The sequence below is a fragment of the Manis javanica genome, chromosome 14, assembly GCF_040802235.1.
Source record: "Manis javanica isolate MJ-LG chromosome 14, MJ_LKY, whole genome shotgun sequence".
Taxonomy (NCBI): Eukaryota; Metazoa; Chordata; class Mammalia; order Pholidota; family Manidae; genus Manis; species Manis javanica.
Window position 1 is genome coordinate 10449787 of NC_133169.1, and position 20919 is coordinate 10470705.

Here is a 20919-nt window from a genome sequence, read left to right on the forward strand (position 1 = left end):
ACTTGTCTTCTCTGTGCTATACTGCCTTCCCTGTGTGCCCCCCCTCTACATTGTGTGTGCTAATCACAATGCTCTTTATTCCCCTTCTCCCTCCCCTTCCACCCAAACCCCCAGTCCCTTTCCCTTTGGTAACTGTTAGTCCATTCTTGGGTTCTGTGAATCTGCTGCTGTTTTGTTCCTTCAGTTTCTCCTTTGTTCTTATGCTCCACAGATGAGTGAAATCATTTGGTATATGTCTTTCTCTGCCTGGCTTATTTCACTGAGCATAATACCCTCTAGCTTCATCCGTGTTGTTACAATTGGTAGGATTTGTTTATTCTTATGGCTGAATAATATTCCATTGAGTATATGTACCACATCTTCTTTATCCATACATCTACTGATGGACACTTTTAGGTTGCTTCCATTTCTTGGCTATTGTAAATAGTGCTGCGATAAACATAGGGTGCATATGTCTTTTTCAAACTGGGCTCCCCCATTCTTAGGGTAAATCCTAGGAGTGGAATTCCTGGGTCAAATGGTATTTCTATTTTGCGTTTTTGAGGAACCTCCATACTGCTTTCCACAATGGGTGAACTAGTGTACATTCCCACCAGCAGTGTAGGAGGGTTCCCCTTTCTCCTCATCCTTGCCAGCATTTGTTGTTCCTAGTCTTTTTTGATGTTGGCCATCCTAACTGGTATGAGGTAATATCTCATTGTGGTTTTAATTTGCATTTCCCTGATAATTAGTGATATGGAGTATCTTTTCATGTGCCTGTTGGCCATCTGAATTTCTTCTTTGGAGTAGGGTCTGTTCATATCCTCTGCCCACTTTTTAATAGGGTTATTTGCTTTTTGGGTGTTGAGGTGTGTGAGTTCTTTATATATTTTGGATGTTAATCCCTTGTCGGATATGCCATTTTCAAATATATTCTCCCATACTGTAGGATGCCTTTTTGTTTTGCTGATAGTGTCCTTTGCTGTACAGAAGCTTTTTAGCATGACGTAGTCCCATTTGTTCATTTTTTATTTTGCTTCCGTTGCCTGAGATGTGTTCAGGAAAAAGTTGCTCATATTTATATTCAACAGATTTTTGCCTATGTTTTCTCCTAAGAGTTTTACAGTTTCATGACTTACATTCAGGTCTTTGATCCATTTCAAGTTTATTTTTGGGTATGGAGTTAGACAGTAATTGAGTTTCATTCTCTTACATGTAGCTGTCCAGTTTTGCCAACACTGGTTGTTGAAGAGGCTGTCATTTCCCCACTGTATATCCATGGCTCCTTTATCATATGTTACTTGACATGCTTGGGTTTATATCTAGGCTCTCTATTCTGTTCCATTGTCTATGGGTCTGTTCTTCTGCCAGTACGAGATTATCTTGATTACTGTGACTTTGTAGTAGAGCTTGAAGTTGGGGAGCATTATCCCCCCTGCTTTATTCTTCCTTCTCAGGATTGCTTTGGCTTTTCAGGTTCTTTTTGGTTCCATATGAATTTTAGAACTATTTGCTCTAGTTCGTTGAAGAATGCTGTTGGTATTTTGATAGGGATTGCATTGAATCTGTAGATTGCTTTAGGTAGGATGGCCATTTTGACAATATAAATTCCTCCTATCCATGAACACGGGATGTGTTTCCATTTATTGGTATCTTCTTTAATTTCTCTCATGAGTGTCTTGTAGTTTTCAGAGTACAGGTCTTTCACTTCCTTGGTTAGGTTTATTCCTAGGTATTTTATTCTTTTTGATGCAGTTGTGAATGGAATTGTTCTCCTGATTTCTCTTTCTGCTACTTCATCATTAGTGTATAGGAAAGCAACAGATTTCTGTGTATTGATTTTGTATCCTACAACTTTGCTGAATTCAAATATTAGACCTAGTAGTTTTGGAGTGGATTCTTTAGGGTTTTTTATGTACAATATCATGTCCTCTGCAAACAGGGACAGTTTAACTTCTTCCTTGCCAATCTGGATGCCTTTTATTTCTTTGTGTTGTCTGATTGCCATGGCTAGGACCTCCAGAACTATGTTGAATGAAAGTGGGGAGAGTGGGCATCCCAGTCTTGTTCCTGATCTTAAAGGAAAAGCTTTCAGCTTCTCGCTGTTAAGAATAATGTTGGCTGTGGGTTTGTCATATATGGCCTTTATTATGTTGATGTACTTGCCCTCTATATCCATTTTGTTGAGAGATTTTATCATGAATGGATGTTGAATTTTGTAAAATGGTTTTTCAGCATTATGGAGATGATCATGTGGTTTCTGTCCTTTTTGTTGATGTGGTGTATGATGTTGGATTTTTGAATATTGTACCATCCTTGCATCCCTGGAATAAATCCTACTTGATCATGATGGACGACCTTTTTGATGTATTTTTGAATTTGGTTTGCTAATATTTTGTTGAGTATTTTTACATCTATGTTCATCAGGGATATTGGCCTGTAATTTTCTTTTTTTCTAGTGTCTTTGCCTGGTTTTGGTTTTAGAGTGATCCTGGCCTTGTAGAATGAGTTTGGAAGTATGCCCTCCTCTTCTACTTTTTGGAAAACGTTAAGGAGGATGGGTATTAGGTCTTTGCTAATTGTTTGATGAAATTCATTGGTGAAGCCATCTGGCCAAGGAGTTTGTTCTTAGCTAGTTTTTTGATTAGCAGTTCAATTTTGTTACTGATAATTGGTCTGTTCAGATTTTCTGGTTCTTCCTGGGTCAGCCTTGGAAGGTTGTATTTTTCTAGAAAGTTGTCCATTTCTTCTAGGTTATCCAATTTGTTAGCATATAATTTTTCCTAGTACTCTCTAATATTTCTTTGTATTTCTGTGGTGTCTGTAGTGATTTTTCCTTTCTCATTTCTGATTCTGTTTATGTGCATGGACTCTCTTTTTTTCCTAAAAAGTCTGGCCAGGGGTTTATCTATTTTGTTAATTTCTCAAAGAGCCAGCTTCTCCTTTCATTGATTCTTTCTGTTGTTTTGTTCTTCTCGATTTTGTTTATTTCTGCTCTAATCTTTATTTTGTCGCCCCTCCTACTGACTTTGGGCCTCATTTGTTCTTCTTTTTCTATTTTCATTAACATGAGTTTAGACTGTTAATATGGGATTGTTCTTTTCTGAGATAAGCCTGTATTGCAGTATACTTCCCTCTTAGCATGGCCTTCACCGTGTCGCAGTTTTTGCAATGTTGAGTTACTCTTGTCATTTTTCTCCATATATTGCTTGATCTCTGTTTTTATTTGGTCATTGATCCATTGATTGTTTAGGAGCGTGTTGTTAAGCCTTCATGTGTTTGTGGGCTTTTTTGTTTTCTTTGCATAATTTGTTTCTAGTTTCATACCATTGTGGTCTGAGAAGTTGGTTGGTACAATTTCAATCTTTTTGAATTTACTGAGGCTCTTTTTGTGGCCTGATATATGATCTGTTCTTGAAAATGTTCCATGGGCACTTGAGAAGAATGTGTATCCTGTTGCTTTTGGGTAGAGTGTTCTGTGGCTGGCTTTTAGGCCCATGTGTTCTAATGTGTTGTTCAGAGCCTCTGTGTCCTTACTTATTTTCTATCTGGTTGATCTGTCCTTTGGAGTGGGGGAGGGTGTTGAAATCTCCTAAAATGAATGCATTGCACTCTATTTCCTCCTTTAATTCTGTTAGTATTTGTTTCACATATGTACGTGCTCCTGTGTTGGGTGCATAGATATTTATAATGGTTATATCCTCTTGTTGGACTGCCCCCCTTTTTTTTTTTTGGACTGTCCCCTTTATCATTATGTAATGTCCTCCTTTGTCTCTTGGTACTTCCTTTGTTTTTTTTTCATTAGTAATTACTATTTATTATTCACTTATACAATACATATTTAATAACCACAGGTTATATTCAGGGTTCTGTGCTGACATTGGCATTTATTTATTTATTTGTTTGTTTATTTATTTATTTATTTTTGAGATGGCATCTCTCATATTTATTGATCAAATGGTTGTTAACAACAATAAAATTCTGTATAGGGGACTCAATGCACAATTATTAATCAACCCCAAGCCTAATTCTCAACAGTCTCCAATCTTCTGAAGCATAACGAACAAGTTCTTACATGGTGAACAAGTTCTTACATAGTGAATAAGTTCTTACATGGTGAACAGTGCAAGGGCTTTTGGTACCTTCTGTTGATAAGTCATATCACAGAAACTTTCGGTTTTGATCACGCATCATGAACTATAAACAATCAAGTCAGATATGATTATTCGTTTGATTTTTATACTTGATTTATATGAATCCCACATTTCTCCCTCATTATTATTATTATTATTATTTTTAATAAAATGCTGAAGTGGTAGGTAGATGCAAGATAAAGAAAGAAAGCAAAAGTTAGTGCTGTAAGAAGGCTAGTGTAGACGATCAGGTCTGTCCCTATTGACTAAGTATTAATCCAAGCTAGACAAGGGCAACAAAACATCCACGGATGCAGAAGATTTCTCTCAAAACGGGGGTGAGGTTCTAAGCCTCACCTCTGTTGATCCCCAATTTCTCACCTGATGGCCCCCTGCGACTGTGCCTGTCTTAGGTTGTTCCTCCCTTGAGGAATCTTACCCGTCTCTGGCTAACCAGTCATGTTCCAGGGCCATACAGGGAAATGTAAAGTTGGTAAGTGAGAGGGAAGCAATATTCTTTGAAAAGGTTAGCTTTCTACTTCTTTGCAAATTTATGCCCTGTGGCTTCTATGCCCAGCATTTGTCTTGAGGTATCTTTACCACTTGGAAGAATTATGATACTTGGTAATTTTCTATATAAGGCACGAATTCTATTAATACTTCCTTTGTTTTGAAGTCTATTTTGTCTGATATAAGTACTGCAACTCCTGCTTTTTTCTCCAGATTAGTTTCATGAAATACCTTTTTCCACCTCTTCACTTGCAGTCTGTGTATGTCTTTGGGTTTGAAGTGAGTGTCTTATAGGCAGCACATAGACGGGTCTTGTTTTTTTATCCATTCAGTGACTCTGTGTCTTTTGATTGGTGCATTCAGTCCATTTACACTTAGGGTGATTAACAGTTTGAGAGTAATTTCCTTATTACTGTCTGACAGTCTAATTTAACTCACTTAGCATGCTGTTACAAACACTGTCTAAAGGTTCTTTTTATTTTTCCTCCTTTTTCTTCCTCCTCCATTATTTTTATATTAGGTATCATTTTCTATACTCTTTGTCCACTGACTGACTTTGGCTGTCATTGATTTGATTTTGCATCTGCTTAGTAATTAATTGGTCTACTTTTTTTACTATGGTTTTATTTCATCTGATGATAGCTATTTAGCCTTAGGAACACTTCATCTATAGCAATCCCTTTAAAATACTCTATACAGATGGTTTGTGGGAGGTAAATTCTCTCAGTTTTTGCCTATCTGGAAATGATTTAATCCTTCCTCAAATTTAAATAATAATCTTGCCAGATAAAGTAATCTTGGTTCCAGGCCCTTCTGTTTCATTGCATTAAATAATATCATGCCACTCCCTTTTGGCCTGTGAGATTTCTGTTGATAAGTCTGATGATAGCCTAATGGGTTTTATTTTGTATGTGATCTTTTTTCTCTCTGGCTGCTTTTAATACTCTGTCTTTATCCTTGATGTTTGACATTTTAGTTATTATATGTCTTGGCATTGTCTTCCTTGGGTACTTGGGTACCTTGTGTTGGGAGATCTATGCACCTCCATGGCCCAAGAGACTATCTCCTTCCCCAGATTGGGGAAGTTTTCAGTAATTATCTCCTCAGAGACACTCTCTATCCCTTTTTCTCTCTTCTTCTTCTTCTGGTACCCCTGTAATGTGAATATTGTTCTATTTGGATTGGTCACATTTCTCTCAATATTCTTTCATTCCTAAAGATCCTTTTTTCTCTCTGTGCCTCAGCTTCTTTGTATACCTCTTCTCTACTTTCTATTTCATTTACTGTCTCTGCTACTTCATCCAGTTTGCTTTTAAATCCCTCCATTGTATGTTTAATTTCCAATACTGTATTCTTCAACATTTGTATCTCATTCTTGAATTTCTCCCTGAGTTCTTGAATATTTTTCTGTAGCTCCATGAGCATGTTTATGACTTTTATTTTGAAATCTCTTTCAGGGTGATTAATGAGTTCGGTTTCACTTTCCCCTCTTTTTGGTGTTTGTGGGATTTTGGTTTGAACCAGGTTCCTTTGACATTTCATATTTGTAGTGACATCCTCTAGTGCCCACAAGCTCTACTCTCTTGTGCTGGTCAGCCCCTGGAGTGATGGCGCGGTTCACAGGGGAGCGGTGCTGGTGCCTTTTGGGAGGAAAGATGTCTTTCCTGCTTCCCAGCTGAAGTGCCTGTCTCCATTGCCAGAGCCAGTGGGCCAAGCATGTTGGAACAAGCCTCTACGCTTTGCAGTTGTAGCTGCCGTAGGATGGGCCACCCTCTGGCTGGCCTGGCATAGTTGTGGGGTCAGCTGGTTTGCTAGCTGGTGCCAGCCAGGAGGAGGATGCAGCAGACTGCATATCATGGTGAAGGGCTTCCAAGCAGCATAGCCAGCGAGGGGTATGGCACCCCTGAAGCTCCTGAAAATTCCCAACCTGCTGGGCAGTGTGCCCCAACTATTTTGTCCACCTGTCCTTTCTCCTGAGTAGCAAGCTCTGTGTAATCCTTGCCCATTTAGTAGCCCTCTTGCTGTTAGGAAGTCTCTCAGTCTGCCCACCTTTCTTTTGTCCCAGAGTGCCACATGTGAATCCCTGTTGTCCACAAGTGGCTGGAATCTCAGTCTCTCCAAGTATTCTGCCTGTCTTAACTTTCCAACCGCACTAATCTCCAGAACACAGCATAATGTAGGTTTGTTCTCCCAGAGCAGTTCTCCAGGGCTGGGTGTTCAGCAGTCCTAGACCTCCACCCCTTCCCCACTCTGTTTCTCTTCCTCTCTCCAGTGAGCTGGGGTGGGGGAAGGGCTTGGGTCCCTCCGGATCCCGGCTTTGGTATGTTAGCCTTTTCCTTGAGGTCTGTTGGTTTCCCCAGGTGTAGACAGTCTGCTGCAGCCTTGTTTCCTGTTGGTCTTTCAGGATTTAATGCAATTGTTATGTTTTCATATTATATGTGGTTATGGAAGGAGGTTTCTGTCTCACCTCTCATGCCACCATCTTTAATCCCCAGAACTTTGTACTGTTAATGGGAAAGGAAGCACATAGCACTGAAGCAGAAATGAACATGATTTATTAGGGACAGTAAAGAAAATGGAATTGACTAAATCATGGGGTGTGTGTTGGGAAATAAGGAAACAAGTTTGAATACTTAGAGCCAGAATGTGAAAACCCTTGAGTGCAATTCTGAAGTGTTAATACATGAAGTGGTAAGTAGCAAGCAAGAAGAATTGTCAAGTCAAACTAATGGGAAGATTACTCTTTCAGCTGTTTGTGTGAATGAAGAGGGTAGGAACAAACTAGAGTTAAGTCAGTTGGCTAGTATTTTTTAAGTACTTAAAACGTTACTGTTCCTATTATTACTAGTAATAATAATAGTTTAATTGAGCCCTTGCCTGTGTTGTGTGCCAGTCATTGGGCTATGTATTTTACCTATATTCCTTGTAGTAAAGACATTTATATTGTCTTTCTCCCTTATAATCTTATAATCTTGGTAGGAAGAAAAGTTTTAAGGCACATAGTTTCAACTTTAAAATATTCTATTTCATAAATGGAACTTTGTAGGGGATAGGATATTCTTTTTCCAGTTATTAGTCCTGGATCTTGATTTGTATATATGTTTGAAGTAAAGACTAGTTCATCAATCTTCAAGAATAGTGAATTGTTTTGTTTGGGTATTATATTTACTAGTGGGCCTTTTGAGTACATGGGAATCTGGTTTCCTCAGGGTATTTATTTATTCTGAGAAATGGGCTGCCCTGTGTAGATTATTCAGTTTGTCACCTAAGATGTACTACCTATTATAAAGTACTAAATTAGCATGATGGTTTAACAATGTTTTATTGATTTGGGAAATTGAAGTATGCCAAGTATTTGCTATTGTATAAATAAATTTCTGGTTTGCAAAATCATTTGTATAATTGTTTAACATTTTTGTCTTTTTCACCTGAGTATAAGGCTTGTAAGTTTTGGATTCTGTTCTGGGATGTTGCATGATGTTAGGCACATGATAGGTTCACAGAAATATATTTAAGTGAAAGAATGAGTGAATAAATTCAAAGTTGAATTGTATACCAGCAACAGAAATAAATCCAGTCTTGAACTCCTAATCTAAAAAACCTGACAACCTCTTGTAAAAGGTTGGGACACTGAAACCAGACCAAAGCATGATTCTCTACCTTCAATGAAACTGATTTTATACAACTAAAATGTAAGAAATATATTTCTTTGAAACTGAAGAATACTAAAATATGTGAAACTCTTTTTGTCTTAAAGCTGTTTGTGTGACTATCTGTTGCAGAGGCTTCTTGTTTATAGCAGTGGTTCTTAAACATTGGTTTGCACCATACTAGTACAGCTTATTTATGATGTCTTTAGAATAATAAATGTACTCTGAAATTTTAAACTTATTTATGGCTAAACCAATTTAAATTCATTTTGAGCTACATTTTATTTTTTTAAACTGTGATTTGGGGTTCTTCCTGACCTCCTTGTCCTGTATCCCCCTTCCCATTTCTCATGTTAATCAGTAGTTGCCTCTGTTCTGATAAATTTTTGTTATGGTCTGTCCTGCAGAGAAAGAGATGCTGGTTGCAAGTTTTGGAGATCCCTGTTTTTTATGGAACACAGTTCTGTAGAATTTTCATAGGATTCCTTGGCAATAACATACACTTGTGATGGACCCTAGAAATACTGCTATGTTAGGATTGGGTTCTGATTCGGAAGGATTTTCAAGAAAGAGTCCCTCTGCTATCAGTACTGGCACACTGGTCAGCAAGAGAGAAGTAGAGGTAGAGAACAACACAAAAGAAGAAGAGGACCCTTGCAAGTGGAATCGGGAAAGGAACATAGAAGCAGGGAAAAATGATGGTTTGACTGATGCACAGCAACAGTTTTCAGTGAAAGAAACAAACTTTTCAGAGGGAAACTTAAAACTGAAAATTGGCCTTCAGGCCAAGAGAACTAAAAAACCTCCGAAGAACTTGGAGAACTATGTATGTCGACCTGCCATAAAAACAACTATCAAGCATCCAAGGAAAGCACTTAAAAGTGGAAAGATGACAGATGAAAAGAATGAACACTGTCCTTCAAAACGAGTAAGTAGAATTCCCAACAGTATGTAGTCATTGGCAGTGTTTGGATTTCTCAGTTTTTATCTAACCTACATACATACCCCAGGACATTTGATTTTAATCTTTGTATATTATTTCTAAATAGTCTGTTTCGTGAACCTAAAAAGGGTTTTGAGGCTTTCAGAGATGTAATAGTATAACCATGTATATATTTGTATTTGTAAAATTACGGGAAAAATTTTTCATGGGGTATGCCCAGATTGCTGCTCCTATGTGGCATAGTGGAAAGAATGTTGGACTTATAGTTAGGAAATTGAGATTTGAATCTTCCTGCCTGTTTACTAACAGTGTGACTATAGACAAATTTACAAAGAAGAAACTGAGGCTCAAAGATGTTAAATGATTATAATACCACCCACTTTTCAGGATAGTTGTAAGCATTCAGTTTGCTAACATGTTCAAAGCTTTTGTTAAATGAATTTATACAAAGATTAATTCCTGTTTTTCCTCATAAGACAAGTTAATACATTAAAAATTGTCCCCTCTTTCCTGCCAGCTTCCAAATACAATACCTAACTTTTCTTTCTTCTGTTTACTCTCTCTAGTAAAATATTAAATTTGTTTTATATCTTGTATTGACCACAAGTTTTAATCGCTCTATACAATATCTGATTTCAGTCTGTAGGTACCATTTTTGCTCACACGTAGATTTAAATTGTGTGCATTTGTAAGTAAAACAGTGGATCTAGACAGAAAGAATTACCTTAACATTTCGGCTAAAATTTTGGAGTATTCCTGACTGTATGAAATAAATTGATTTTATTATCTGCAAAGATCATAGAAATATAAGGTAGCTTAAGATTTTATTAGTTGAAAACCAACTGTGAATGAATTAGATTTAAGGAAAAAATGGGTATTATACCAATTTTTGAAAAAAAAATTAACTGAATGAATCTTAGTTAAGTTGATTAACCTTTCCTGAGCCTAATTTTCCTCATCTCTGAAATGATGATACCTGTTTCTACTGACCTCAAGAATTTATCAGGTTGATTGAAAGATTTTTATTTGAAACAATGTTAGAGCTTATCTTGTATGGCTAATTTACAGAGGACTCCAGGATGATTGTCTTTATCTTTGTATAATGTTTTTTTAAACAGTCAGTGCTAATGAGATTTTGTACTGAAGAGATTTCACCCACAATATATACTTACCCTCAGTATATAGGTAGATTATATCTCACATACCTTGTTTGTAGTAGCATACAGTCTATGATTTCTGAGGGAAAATATTTGTATACTTATAAAATTGCTGGTAGTGGGTAGGTGTTTATTTTTCCAGTACTTACTTACTATAACTTAATGTACCAATGTTACTTTGTGTAACAATGTTGAATATATTAGTACCCTCTGAAATCAATTCCCTAAAAATAATAGTGTGTGGGTTATGGAGTTAGAACCAAAGTCAAATCCTGGCTTAGTAACTGTACACAGGCAGTTTGGTTTGTCTCATTGGGTAGTGTTTTTCACATTTATAAGGTGGGACTACTAATGCCTATCATAAATGGTTACATACAGAATTAAGTTTTTATGTAGTATCTGGCAGGTGGCAGTTCTTGTGAATGTTCTGATTTCCTTTCTATGGCATAAGGTAGGGCTTCACAAACTGGAATCTGTTGGAAGGGTTTTGGGGTGTGGGGTGCGGTTGCCTTCATAATATGATAGGGTAGAATTCTTTGTGTTTGTTTGGGTACATTTTTACATAGCTCTTACCAGCTTCTCAAGAGTTTATGACTCCAAAAAAATTAAGCATCCATGGCTAAGAAGGGAAGGATGTGTACTATTTTCTGGCATGCTGGTAGTCCAGGAAAGCTTGGGGGTTTTGTTTTATCTATTTTAAAGCAAGGCTTTACCAAACACAACCAAAACACCTGCCCCTCCCTCGTGCCCCCCAGTTCTTCAAAAGTAGTTAGGTTTTTTTTTAGTGCTGCCTTTAAAACAAGTTCTAGACCTTAAATTTCTGGTAAAAACAAATACTTAATAGAATTTTTAATAATTTTAATATCTCTCTTAATAGAATTTTTCTTTCAGAAATGTTCAGAAGGCAAAAACAAGACCCTCTAAAAAGATTATTTGGTTTGTACTGAATGAATGATTGTTAACTGTTGGGGTAATTTTAAAAAACAAAACTCAAAAGTTCCATGAGAGAAATTTTTCCAGTCTTGATTTATATAACATATTGTTAAATTTATAGTAGTTTTAATCTTGGACTTTATTATTTAGGGATTCAAATATGTCTTTATTTCAATCCACACTTTAGGAACTGGCACATTACTAACTAAAGTTTGAAGTTCATTTTTTAAAGAAAATATTAGGGGGTAACTGCTCTTACTATCTTTTCTTTAAAGTTATATTAGTTACAGATTTTAAGGTCCTAATTTTTTAAATATATTTTTTTCCAGTTTTATTGAGATATAATAGCACTGTGTAAGTTTAAGGTGTACTTGATTTATTTTAAAATATCATAACATTCAGAGTTGGTAATAATATAGGGCAAACAGGCACTCAAACACTGTTGGTGGAGGGCAAACTGCATAGTACTTTTTAAGAGTAGTTTGCTTTTATCTGTCACAATTAAAAATGGGCAATTTCTTGGTCCCACAGTGTTGTTTCTAAGAAATTGTTTTACAGAAGTAATTGCAAGTATACACCAAGATATTTATTAGAAGTATAGATTCCTGATGCCTTCTTACTGATTCTAACTCAGTATGCATTGATATTTTATAAAAAACATCTTTATTGAGATACAATTCACATGCCATACAACCCACCCACTTAAAGTATACAATTCAGTGGGTTTTTATATATCATTAATTTTTTTAATTTTAAAATACATTTAATATAAAATCTGCCATTTTGACCATTTTTAAGTGTAAATTCTGTGACATTAATTTCCATTTACAATGTTGTGCAGTCATCACCTGTTCATCACTCCAAACAGAAACTCTGTAGCCATTAAACAGTAATTCTCCATTGCCCTTCTCCTAAGCCTCTGGTAACCTCTAGTCTACTTTATATCTCTCTGAATTTGGGTATTCTAGGTACCTCATATAAGTGGAATTATACAGTATTTAATATTTGTCTTTATCTGGTTTCTCACTTAGCATAATCAAGGTTCATCCATGTCATAGCATGTATCAGAACCTCTTTCTTTTTATGGCCAAATAATACTCCGTTGTGTATATACCACATTTTTATCTATTCATTATCTATGGATGCTTGGATTACTTTTGGCTATTGTGAAACATGCTGCGTGAACATTGCAGATATTTGCTGTACAAATATGTGTTCAGATTCCTGCTTTCAGTTCCTTTGGTTATATACCTGGGAGTGGAATTGATGGATCACATGGTAAAGCTGTTTAGCTTTCTGAGGAACCACCAAACTTTTTTCCAAAGCCGCTTTACCATTTATTTTTCCTATCAGCCATTCATGGGGGTACCATATTTATCCTTATCTTCATTAACACTTGTTATTTCTTCTCTGTGTGTTTGGGGGCGCGGAATGTTTTGTTGTTTTTGTTTTTATATAACACCCATCCTATAGCGTATAAAATTGTATCTCACTGTGGTTGTGATTTGCATTTCCCTGATGACTAATGACTTTGAGCATCTTTTCTTGTGCTTATTGGCCATTTGCATGTCTTTGGAAAAATGTCTATTCAAATCTTTTGACTATTTTTGAATTGTGTTTTTTTTATTGCTTAGTTTGAGGGTTCTTTGTTTATGCTGTATGTAAGACTTTCCAGTATTTTCCTATTCGTGGGTTGTCTTTTCACTCTCTTGGTAGTGTCCTCTAATGCACAAAGGTTTTCGATTTTGGTCCCCTTTCGTCTGTGTTTTCTTCTTTTGTCTGTCTTTTGGTGTCATATCCAAGAAATCACTGTCAAATCCAATTCATGAAGATTTTCCCTTATGTTTTCTTATAAGAGTTTTAGCTCTGTGTTCAGAACTTTGAGAGATTTTCAAGTATCCTCTTCACCTTGAACTTGCTCACTGAATCCAGAAACTGATTAAGATTGCAAGGGATACTTTAGACGTGGGAAACTTATAAAAAATTTAATGTATAACGGTATGGGTATTGGACCAGCAAATACTATTTTGGTTAGGTAACATATTCCTATGATTCAGAATTAGATAAAAAAGGAAACAATGAAACATTGTTGTTTACCATCAATACCCTTTCTACTGCTCTGAGTAAATCCATTTCAAAATCTCCTTCTGGCAATCCCAGTGATAACTCCCTACTAACTATGATAACTGATTAATAGCAGGACAACCAAAGTGAAATAGCATTTCTCAACCAAAATGAAGAAAGTGTTTTGTATACTGAATGTATCTTCAGGTTTAATTTACTTGGAAAATAATACATTAAGAACCGATTGTTTGCAACCGACATTGGTGCAGAGGAACTTCCAGAAAAGCAACTCCAACATCAGTGTCTTTGATACCTCCCACAAACTGTGTATATACAAGCAAATACATATCTCCCCAAATAAAAAGTATAAATGGTAGCATACTATACTCACTGTTAGACATTATGCTTTTTCTTCTTAAGTAGTGTATTCTGGAGATTTTTCCGTATAAAATTAAGATTGCTTCTTTAGCCCTTTGAAATATGGATAACAAGTATTTTTTTTCTAGTTTGTCCTTTGTCTTTAGACCTTGCTTATTTTATTTGCTATGCAGGAGTCTGTAGTTTTTTACCTAACGTAATTACTTAATCTTTAATTTTATGGCTTCTAGAGTTTGGCACATCATTAGAAAGGTCTTCTTCACCCAAAGTTTACAAATGATCTTGTATTTTTTGTAGGACTTTGTATGTTTCATTTTTAACACCCAAATCTTTGATCGCTTTGGAATTTATCATGATATGTAAGTTGGGACCCAACTGTATCTTTTCCAAATAGCTACAGTTTATCCCAACATTTTTATTGAGAAGTCCTCTTTACTTCACAGATTCGAGACATTACCTTTACCCTGCATTGAATTTCTGTATGTACTCAAGTTTGATCTGTGTTTCCATCTTGTGTCATTGCTATCTCTGTTTATTTGCTAGTATGGTAGTTTTAATTACTGCTTTTTATATCTGGTAGGGCTAATACTTCTTCATTACTCATGTTTTAGAGTGCTCTTTGCATTCTTGCCTATTAATTTGTAAATTTACTGTTATTTCAGTAAAAGTATAACTTTTTTAGAACTTATCCTGTTGATTGTAAATTTCATATTTTGTTCATTTTTATCTGTGGTTGAACTTGGAGCCTAATTGGAGGATGATCTCTTTTCTGAATTTACTTTGTCAGGAGTAGGGTGTGTTGCTAACACCTTTTCTGGGGTTACCCCTTTACCTCTAGGCCATGGCTTGATGTGTTTACTCTCTTGGCAACCATGCTTACTACTCTTGTCAGCCTCCTTTTTATCTTTTCTTTTGGTACACTTGAGATTTTTATTACTTCCTATTAGGATGATAGTAACATCAACATTTTATACTGGATTGAGTTTTTTTTTTTTTAAATAGAAGAATCTCCACATATTTAGCCTGCTGTATTTGGCTAGAGTAGAAATGACTTGATTGTTTTGTAAGAAATATATTCATTAATAATTTTATAGCGGATTTTCCAGTCTCATTTTATTTTTCTATAGTGGAAAAAAGAATTTTCATTTAAATTTCCTGTAAAAATTTGGGCTCTGCTGTCTTGCAGTTCATGTGGTTGGTGTCTGTGCATTTCATAAGTTGTCAGGATGGTATATTCATTCTTCTGTAGCAGTATGTTAAAGTAGAGGTGGAAGTCATAATATTTACTTACATGTATCACACACTAACCTAAAAGGAGAAGTGGCAATGTTACATTCCTTCTAGCATTTAAACAAAATTCCAGTTTTGGAATTGTGCAGCATAGTTAGTTATATGTGGTCTTAGTTTAATGAGGATACTAAGCCAAAGAAAAAAAAAAGTGCATTTAGACAAATGAAAAATAACCAGAATATCTGTTTACTTCAACAGGTGATTGAAACAAAAACTTGTCTGAGCAGAAAAGGATTGAGGGGATGTTTCAATACCATGATATACTGATTACAAATTAGGTCAGATAGCATTGAAATTTTGTATTATGTTGACTAATATTTTGTCAGTGAATAGTTTATTTTATATAATTTTAGCCTAGATTAATGGATTTAATGAGCACAATGGATTATAAACAAAATTTACAGCCCTGATTACAGTTTACTCTCCAAAAGACAGTTTTCTGTTTAGAGAAGAAATGCCTATGCCTACTTAATAGAAGGAACAGTTCACTGGAGATGTAGTTTTGAATTTCAGTGAAGTGATTTTCTTCTTTTGTTGTTGCTGTTATCATTAATCTACAGTTACGTGCAGAACATTATGTTTACTGGGCTCCCGCCTTCACCAAGTCCCCCCCCCCAATACCCATTACAGTCACTGTCCATCAGTGTAGTAAGATGCTGTAGAATCACTACTTGTCTTCTCTGCGTTGTACATTGCCCCCACCACCACCATTATACATGCTAATCGTAATGCCCCCTTTCTTTTTCCCTGCCCTTATCCCTCCTTTCCCACCCATCCTCCTTAGTCCCTTTCCCTTTGGTAACTGTTAGTCCATTCTTGGGTTCTGTGATTCTGCTGCTGTTTTTGTTCCTTCAGGTTTTCTTTGTTCTTATACTCCACATATGAGTGAAATCATTTGGTACTTGTCTTTCTACACCTGGCTTATTTCATTGAGCATAATACCCTCTAGCTCCATCCAGGTTGTTGCAAATGGTAGGATTTGTTTTCTTCTTATGGCTGAATAATATTCCATTGTGTATATGTACCACCTCTTCTTTATCCATTCATCTACTGATGGACACTTAGGTTGCTTCCATTTTTTGGCTATTGTAAATAGTGCTGCGATAGACATAGGGGTGCATATGTCTTTTTCAAATTGGGCTGCTGCATTCTTAGGGTAAATTCCTAGAAGTGGAATTCCTGGGTCAAATGGTATTTCTATTTTGAGCTTTTTGAGGAACCTCCATACTGCTTTGCACAGTGGTTGAACTAATTTACATTCCCACCAGCAGTGTAGCAGGGTTCCCCTTTCTCCACAGCCTCGCCAACATTTATTGTTGTTTGTCTTTTGGATGGTGGCGATCCTTACTGGTGTGAGGTGATATCTCATTGTGGTTTTAATTTGCATATCTCTGATGACTAGTGATGTGGAGCATCTTTTCATCTTTCTGTTGACCGTCTGGATTTCTTCTTTGGAGAACTGTCTGTTCAGCTCCTCTGCCCATTTTTTATTTGGATTATTTGATTTTTTGTTTGTTAAGGTGTGTGAGCTCTTTATGTATTTTGGATGTCAACTCTTTATCGGATCTGTCATTTATGAATATATTCTCCCATACTGTAAGGTACCTTTTTGTTCTATTGATGGTGTCCTTTGCTGTACAGAAGCTTTTCAGCTTGATGTAGTCCCACTTGTTCATTTTTGCTTTTGTTTCCCTTGCCCAGGGAGATATGTTCATGAAGAAGTCGCTCATGTTTATGTCCAAGAGATTTTTGCCTATGTTTTTTTCTAAGAGTTTTATAGTTTCATGACTTACATTCAGGTCTTTGATCCATTTCAAATTTACTTTTGTGTATGGGGTTAGACAGTGATCCAGTTTCATTCTCTTACATGTAGCTGTCCAGTTTTGCCAGCGCCATCTGTTGAAGAGACTGTCATTTCCCCATTGTATGTCCATGGCTCCTTTATCGTATATTAATTGACCATATATGTTTGGGTTAATATCTGGAGGCTCTATTCTGTTCCACTTGTGTGTGGCTCTGTTCTTGTGCCAGTACCAAATTGTCTTGATGACTGTGGCTTTGTAGTAGAGCTTGAAGTTGGGGAGCGAGATCCCCCCCACTTTATTCTTCCTTCTCAGGATTGCTTTGGCTATTCAGGGTTTTTGGTATTTCCATTTGAATTTGTGAACTATTTGTTCCACGTCGTTGAAGAATGCTGTTGGTAATTTGATAGGGATTGCTTCAAATCTGTATATTGCTTTGGGCAGAATGGCCATTTTGACGATAGTAATTCTTCCTAGCCAAGAGCATGGGATGAGTTTCCATTTGTTAGTGTCCTCTTTAATTTCTCTTAAGAGTGTCTTGTAGTTTTTAGGGTATAGGTCTTTCACTTCTTTGGTTAAGTTTATTCCTAGGTATTTTATTTAGTGAAGTGATTTTTATAGAGAATTATTAAAATCTGCATGAATCCAAATATTCTAAGCCCTGTTGGCCTGAGATTTTATAAAATTATAGAACTGATAGATTAATGTAGTTTCTTTAGTAAGAAAATATACAGATAATAATAGCTTTTGCTTAGTATAGCTAAGATGCATAGAAATTTTTTAATTGCCACATACAAATCCCAGTTGTTTTGAAATGAAATGTTGAGGGAAAAATGGGTTAAATGTCACCTAGGTTTTGGCTTTTTCTCCCCTTGACATTTTTGCTAAAAAAACAATAGTGTGCTAGGTTTTACATACATCCTTTAAATTGTACCCTATGTTATATTAGCCCAGTTTTAAATAAAGTGTATATATATTTTTTTATTAAGGTATAATTTAAATACCATAAAATGCACTCTTTTGAAGTGTGTTCAGTGGGTTTTGATATATTCAGTATATTAGCTACATAGAAGTTGTGCAATTATCACCACTAATTCAGAGTATTTTCCTTACCCTGAATATGTATTTTTATTGCATCTATTGTATCTGTTACAGTTTAGATAATTGATCAAAGAATCAGTTTAAATAACAGATCAAACTGATCAAATGAAAGTGCTTCATTTTTTTGTGTACTTTTTCTTAACAGAACTTGGGTTGAGGTCTCTACTCTGTTCTGACTTACAAAGTAGGTTGAATTTTTAAATCATATACTGTTTTTAACACTATAAAATTTTAAAATAAAACTGTATTACTATACCCATTTGTCCTTAGGGTTTTTTTCTTTGTTTTTAAAGTTTTTAAAGTTTTGTGGTCCTGCTTTATGTAGTACTCCTTGGAATGTTTTTCTATTTGAGAATTTTGGAGTTACTTCTGGTAAGTAGGAGCACTCTCATTTATAACTACTATTAAATCTTAGCAAAGATATAGTACCTGAATTTTATTTTACATATCTGTTAATAGTGAACTACTACCTTGTCTTCATGCAGGAATGAAAGTCAAGCAGGAAAAATATTGGGGCAGATTGATAAGGCTTCTCGAGGACACAACTGCAACAGCAGGTGGCATTAGAGATCAGGTTTAAGGAAGAGTTGGAAGAATTTAACTATTAAAGGGCAAAGAGAAGTGAGGTACATTCACCAGTTCAAGGTACAACTAACTGGTAAAGCTCAGCATGACTCTTAGATGGTATTTAACTATGTTTTTTTAAAAAACTAACTTCAGAATCTAGCAATTAAATTTCTTCCAAGAAGGAATGGAAAATTTTGTTGTATGTCTTATATTCACCTCTCCCACCCTAAATAAAGGTGGGAAAATGTGAAGATGTCATCCAGGATCTATTTAATAACATTCGCTTTTTTGTTATAAATGAGTATCACTACCAGCAAGAGCCTAATGTCAAGAGTTAAGAGGAGATACATATGATTGGGTAAAGACCTACCAGGGAAGGTGGTGGTAGTTTGCATATTAACTGTGGCTTCCTGGGAGCCTCTTTATATAAATAAGGGTATTCAAGCTGGATTTATGGTGTTCCTAAGGCTTTAGTTGCTCCAAAATCTATTAATCTATTATCTAAATTGAGAGGATATAGATTAGCCAAAGAAGATAATGTCAACCAAGATATCAGAAATAATAAGTATTATTAAAGTGAAATAATAGCAAGAACTGACTCTTTAAACAGAATAGGTCCTGAACTATTAAATTTGGTCTTTTTCTACTCTTTATTCTTTAACAGACAAATTCTGTTCTACTATGTATATTTTACTGTAATTTTTAGAAAACATCTCAAAGTCAAGCATATATGCAAGCAATACAAAGTTCTGCTTTATTAGGAAGTCAGAGTTAATAGGTGTGCAAAAGCATTTTGACACAAATACACAGATGGAAGATATATACACTAGAATATTTTATCTATTTTTAACCAAGTTACATAGAATTGCTAACATCTGAGAGTATATGTCAAAGCAGGAGGATGATCTTACGGTGGCAGGATTCAGTAGTAACTTTCTCAGTGAAAATAGTGAAACAAAATGGAACCTGCTTCTTAACCCCACCTCTTCATTTTTTGGCAGAATTGTTGAGTGTGATCATTTGTAGCTACTTGTGTAGTCCTTGATTGGGTAGGGGGTGAATAAGTCAAAGGCAGATACTGAAAATTACAAGCCCCAGGCAGGGAAGCTTGATAACTTATCTTTTGAAATTTGTCTTATGACAGGAATTATCAAAAAAAGTAGAAATTCTCTTAAGCATACTTTGTGACTTTTTTTCTGTCTGTTTCAACGTCAAGCAGTAAATGATCTAAGATAAAAATGAAAAATTAGAAAAATAACCATAAGATTGCTAAGTCCCTAAATCAAAAGCAAAAAGCAAAAGTTTCAGTATACTAGAGAAAGAAAGGAGGATGAGGCTTGAATATCACCTGATTCTGTGAAAATGTCTCTGAACCCTCCTCCCAGGCAGTAATCTAACCTCTGTGCTTCCATTGCTTATATTTTTGTTTTTAACATGTCTTATGTTGTAATTATTAACTTCTCTGTCTCTTACAAGTGAATGTTCCTTGAGTGTCAAGATAGTCTTTTTAGGTTTTGAATTTCATGATCAACACAGATCTGGCTTTAAAAATAGTTCAATAAGATTATGGACTGTGGGTTAAGATCTGTAAGGATAAACAAATACTATCACTACCACCAAAAATACAACTCTTAAAATATACCTTTGGAATAAGAGAATTTGTTTCCCTAGCTCTAAAATGGTGCTTTTGCATATGCTTTCATAATTAAATAACTCATAAATATTTTATCTCATTTACTGGAAGTGTATATTATAATTTTTAGGACTATTTAAAGTAATCTAGTTCATTACTTTTAAGAAGTTAGTATATTGGTAGTAATGGCTGCCAGTGGCTGTTTTCATGCATTTCCTGGTAAAGTACAGCTTTAGTGAGTCAACTTTAGTTTGACCCCATAGAGTAGGTCAAACAAAAACTAAGTATATTGTCACAACACAGAGTGGTAAACTAAGCTGTCTATTGTATCTCCATAACAACTCCACATTAGGTTCTTAGTTTAAGAAAACATTTTTAGATGTCAGTTACCTTTTGAAAGCGTGTAAAACATCTTAGTGACTCATCCACTCAAAGATGGTACCAGATCGCTGAAAGTGAAGTTATTTTATTGTTATTATTTTGTTTAACCCAGTGCCTTTTTTTTTTTAACCAGGTTTTTTTGTGTTCAGGCTCCCGAGAATTTGAGATGTACAAAGTAGGAGATAGTCACCACCTCTCACTTTACGTGTACCTGTGGGCTGAGTGCCATCTGTGAATGTAGTCTTTCTTATACCAGCTTATGAAAAGGTGCAGAATACAAGTCCACATTATTTCTCTGCTATCATTCCACTCCATGTTCTTGTTGACCAAAGTAGTTCAAGCAGGAAGACCTGATGGTATAAAGGTATCACCAGGTCTCCTTTGAATGGAGTTCTGTT

General features: G+C 35.6%; 1 protein-coding gene across 8 annotated transcripts in view; it reads left to right on the forward strand.

Moving 5' to 3' along the window:
• The window catches only part of ASH1L (ASH1 like histone lysine methyltransferase), a 217948-nt gene that overhangs the window by 32965 nt on the left and 164064 nt on the right, over positions 1 to 20919 (forward strand). For all 8 annotated transcript variants that reach the window (XM_073221363.1, XM_073221362.1, XM_073221361.1 and 5 more), the window contains one exon: positions 8680 to 9200. In XM_073221363.1, the coding sequence (XP_073077464.1) occupies positions 8781 to 9200 (420 nt within the window). In that variant the 5' untranslated portion in view covers positions 8680 to 8780. The remainder of the gene's footprint in view (positions 1 to 8679; positions 9201 to 20919) is intronic.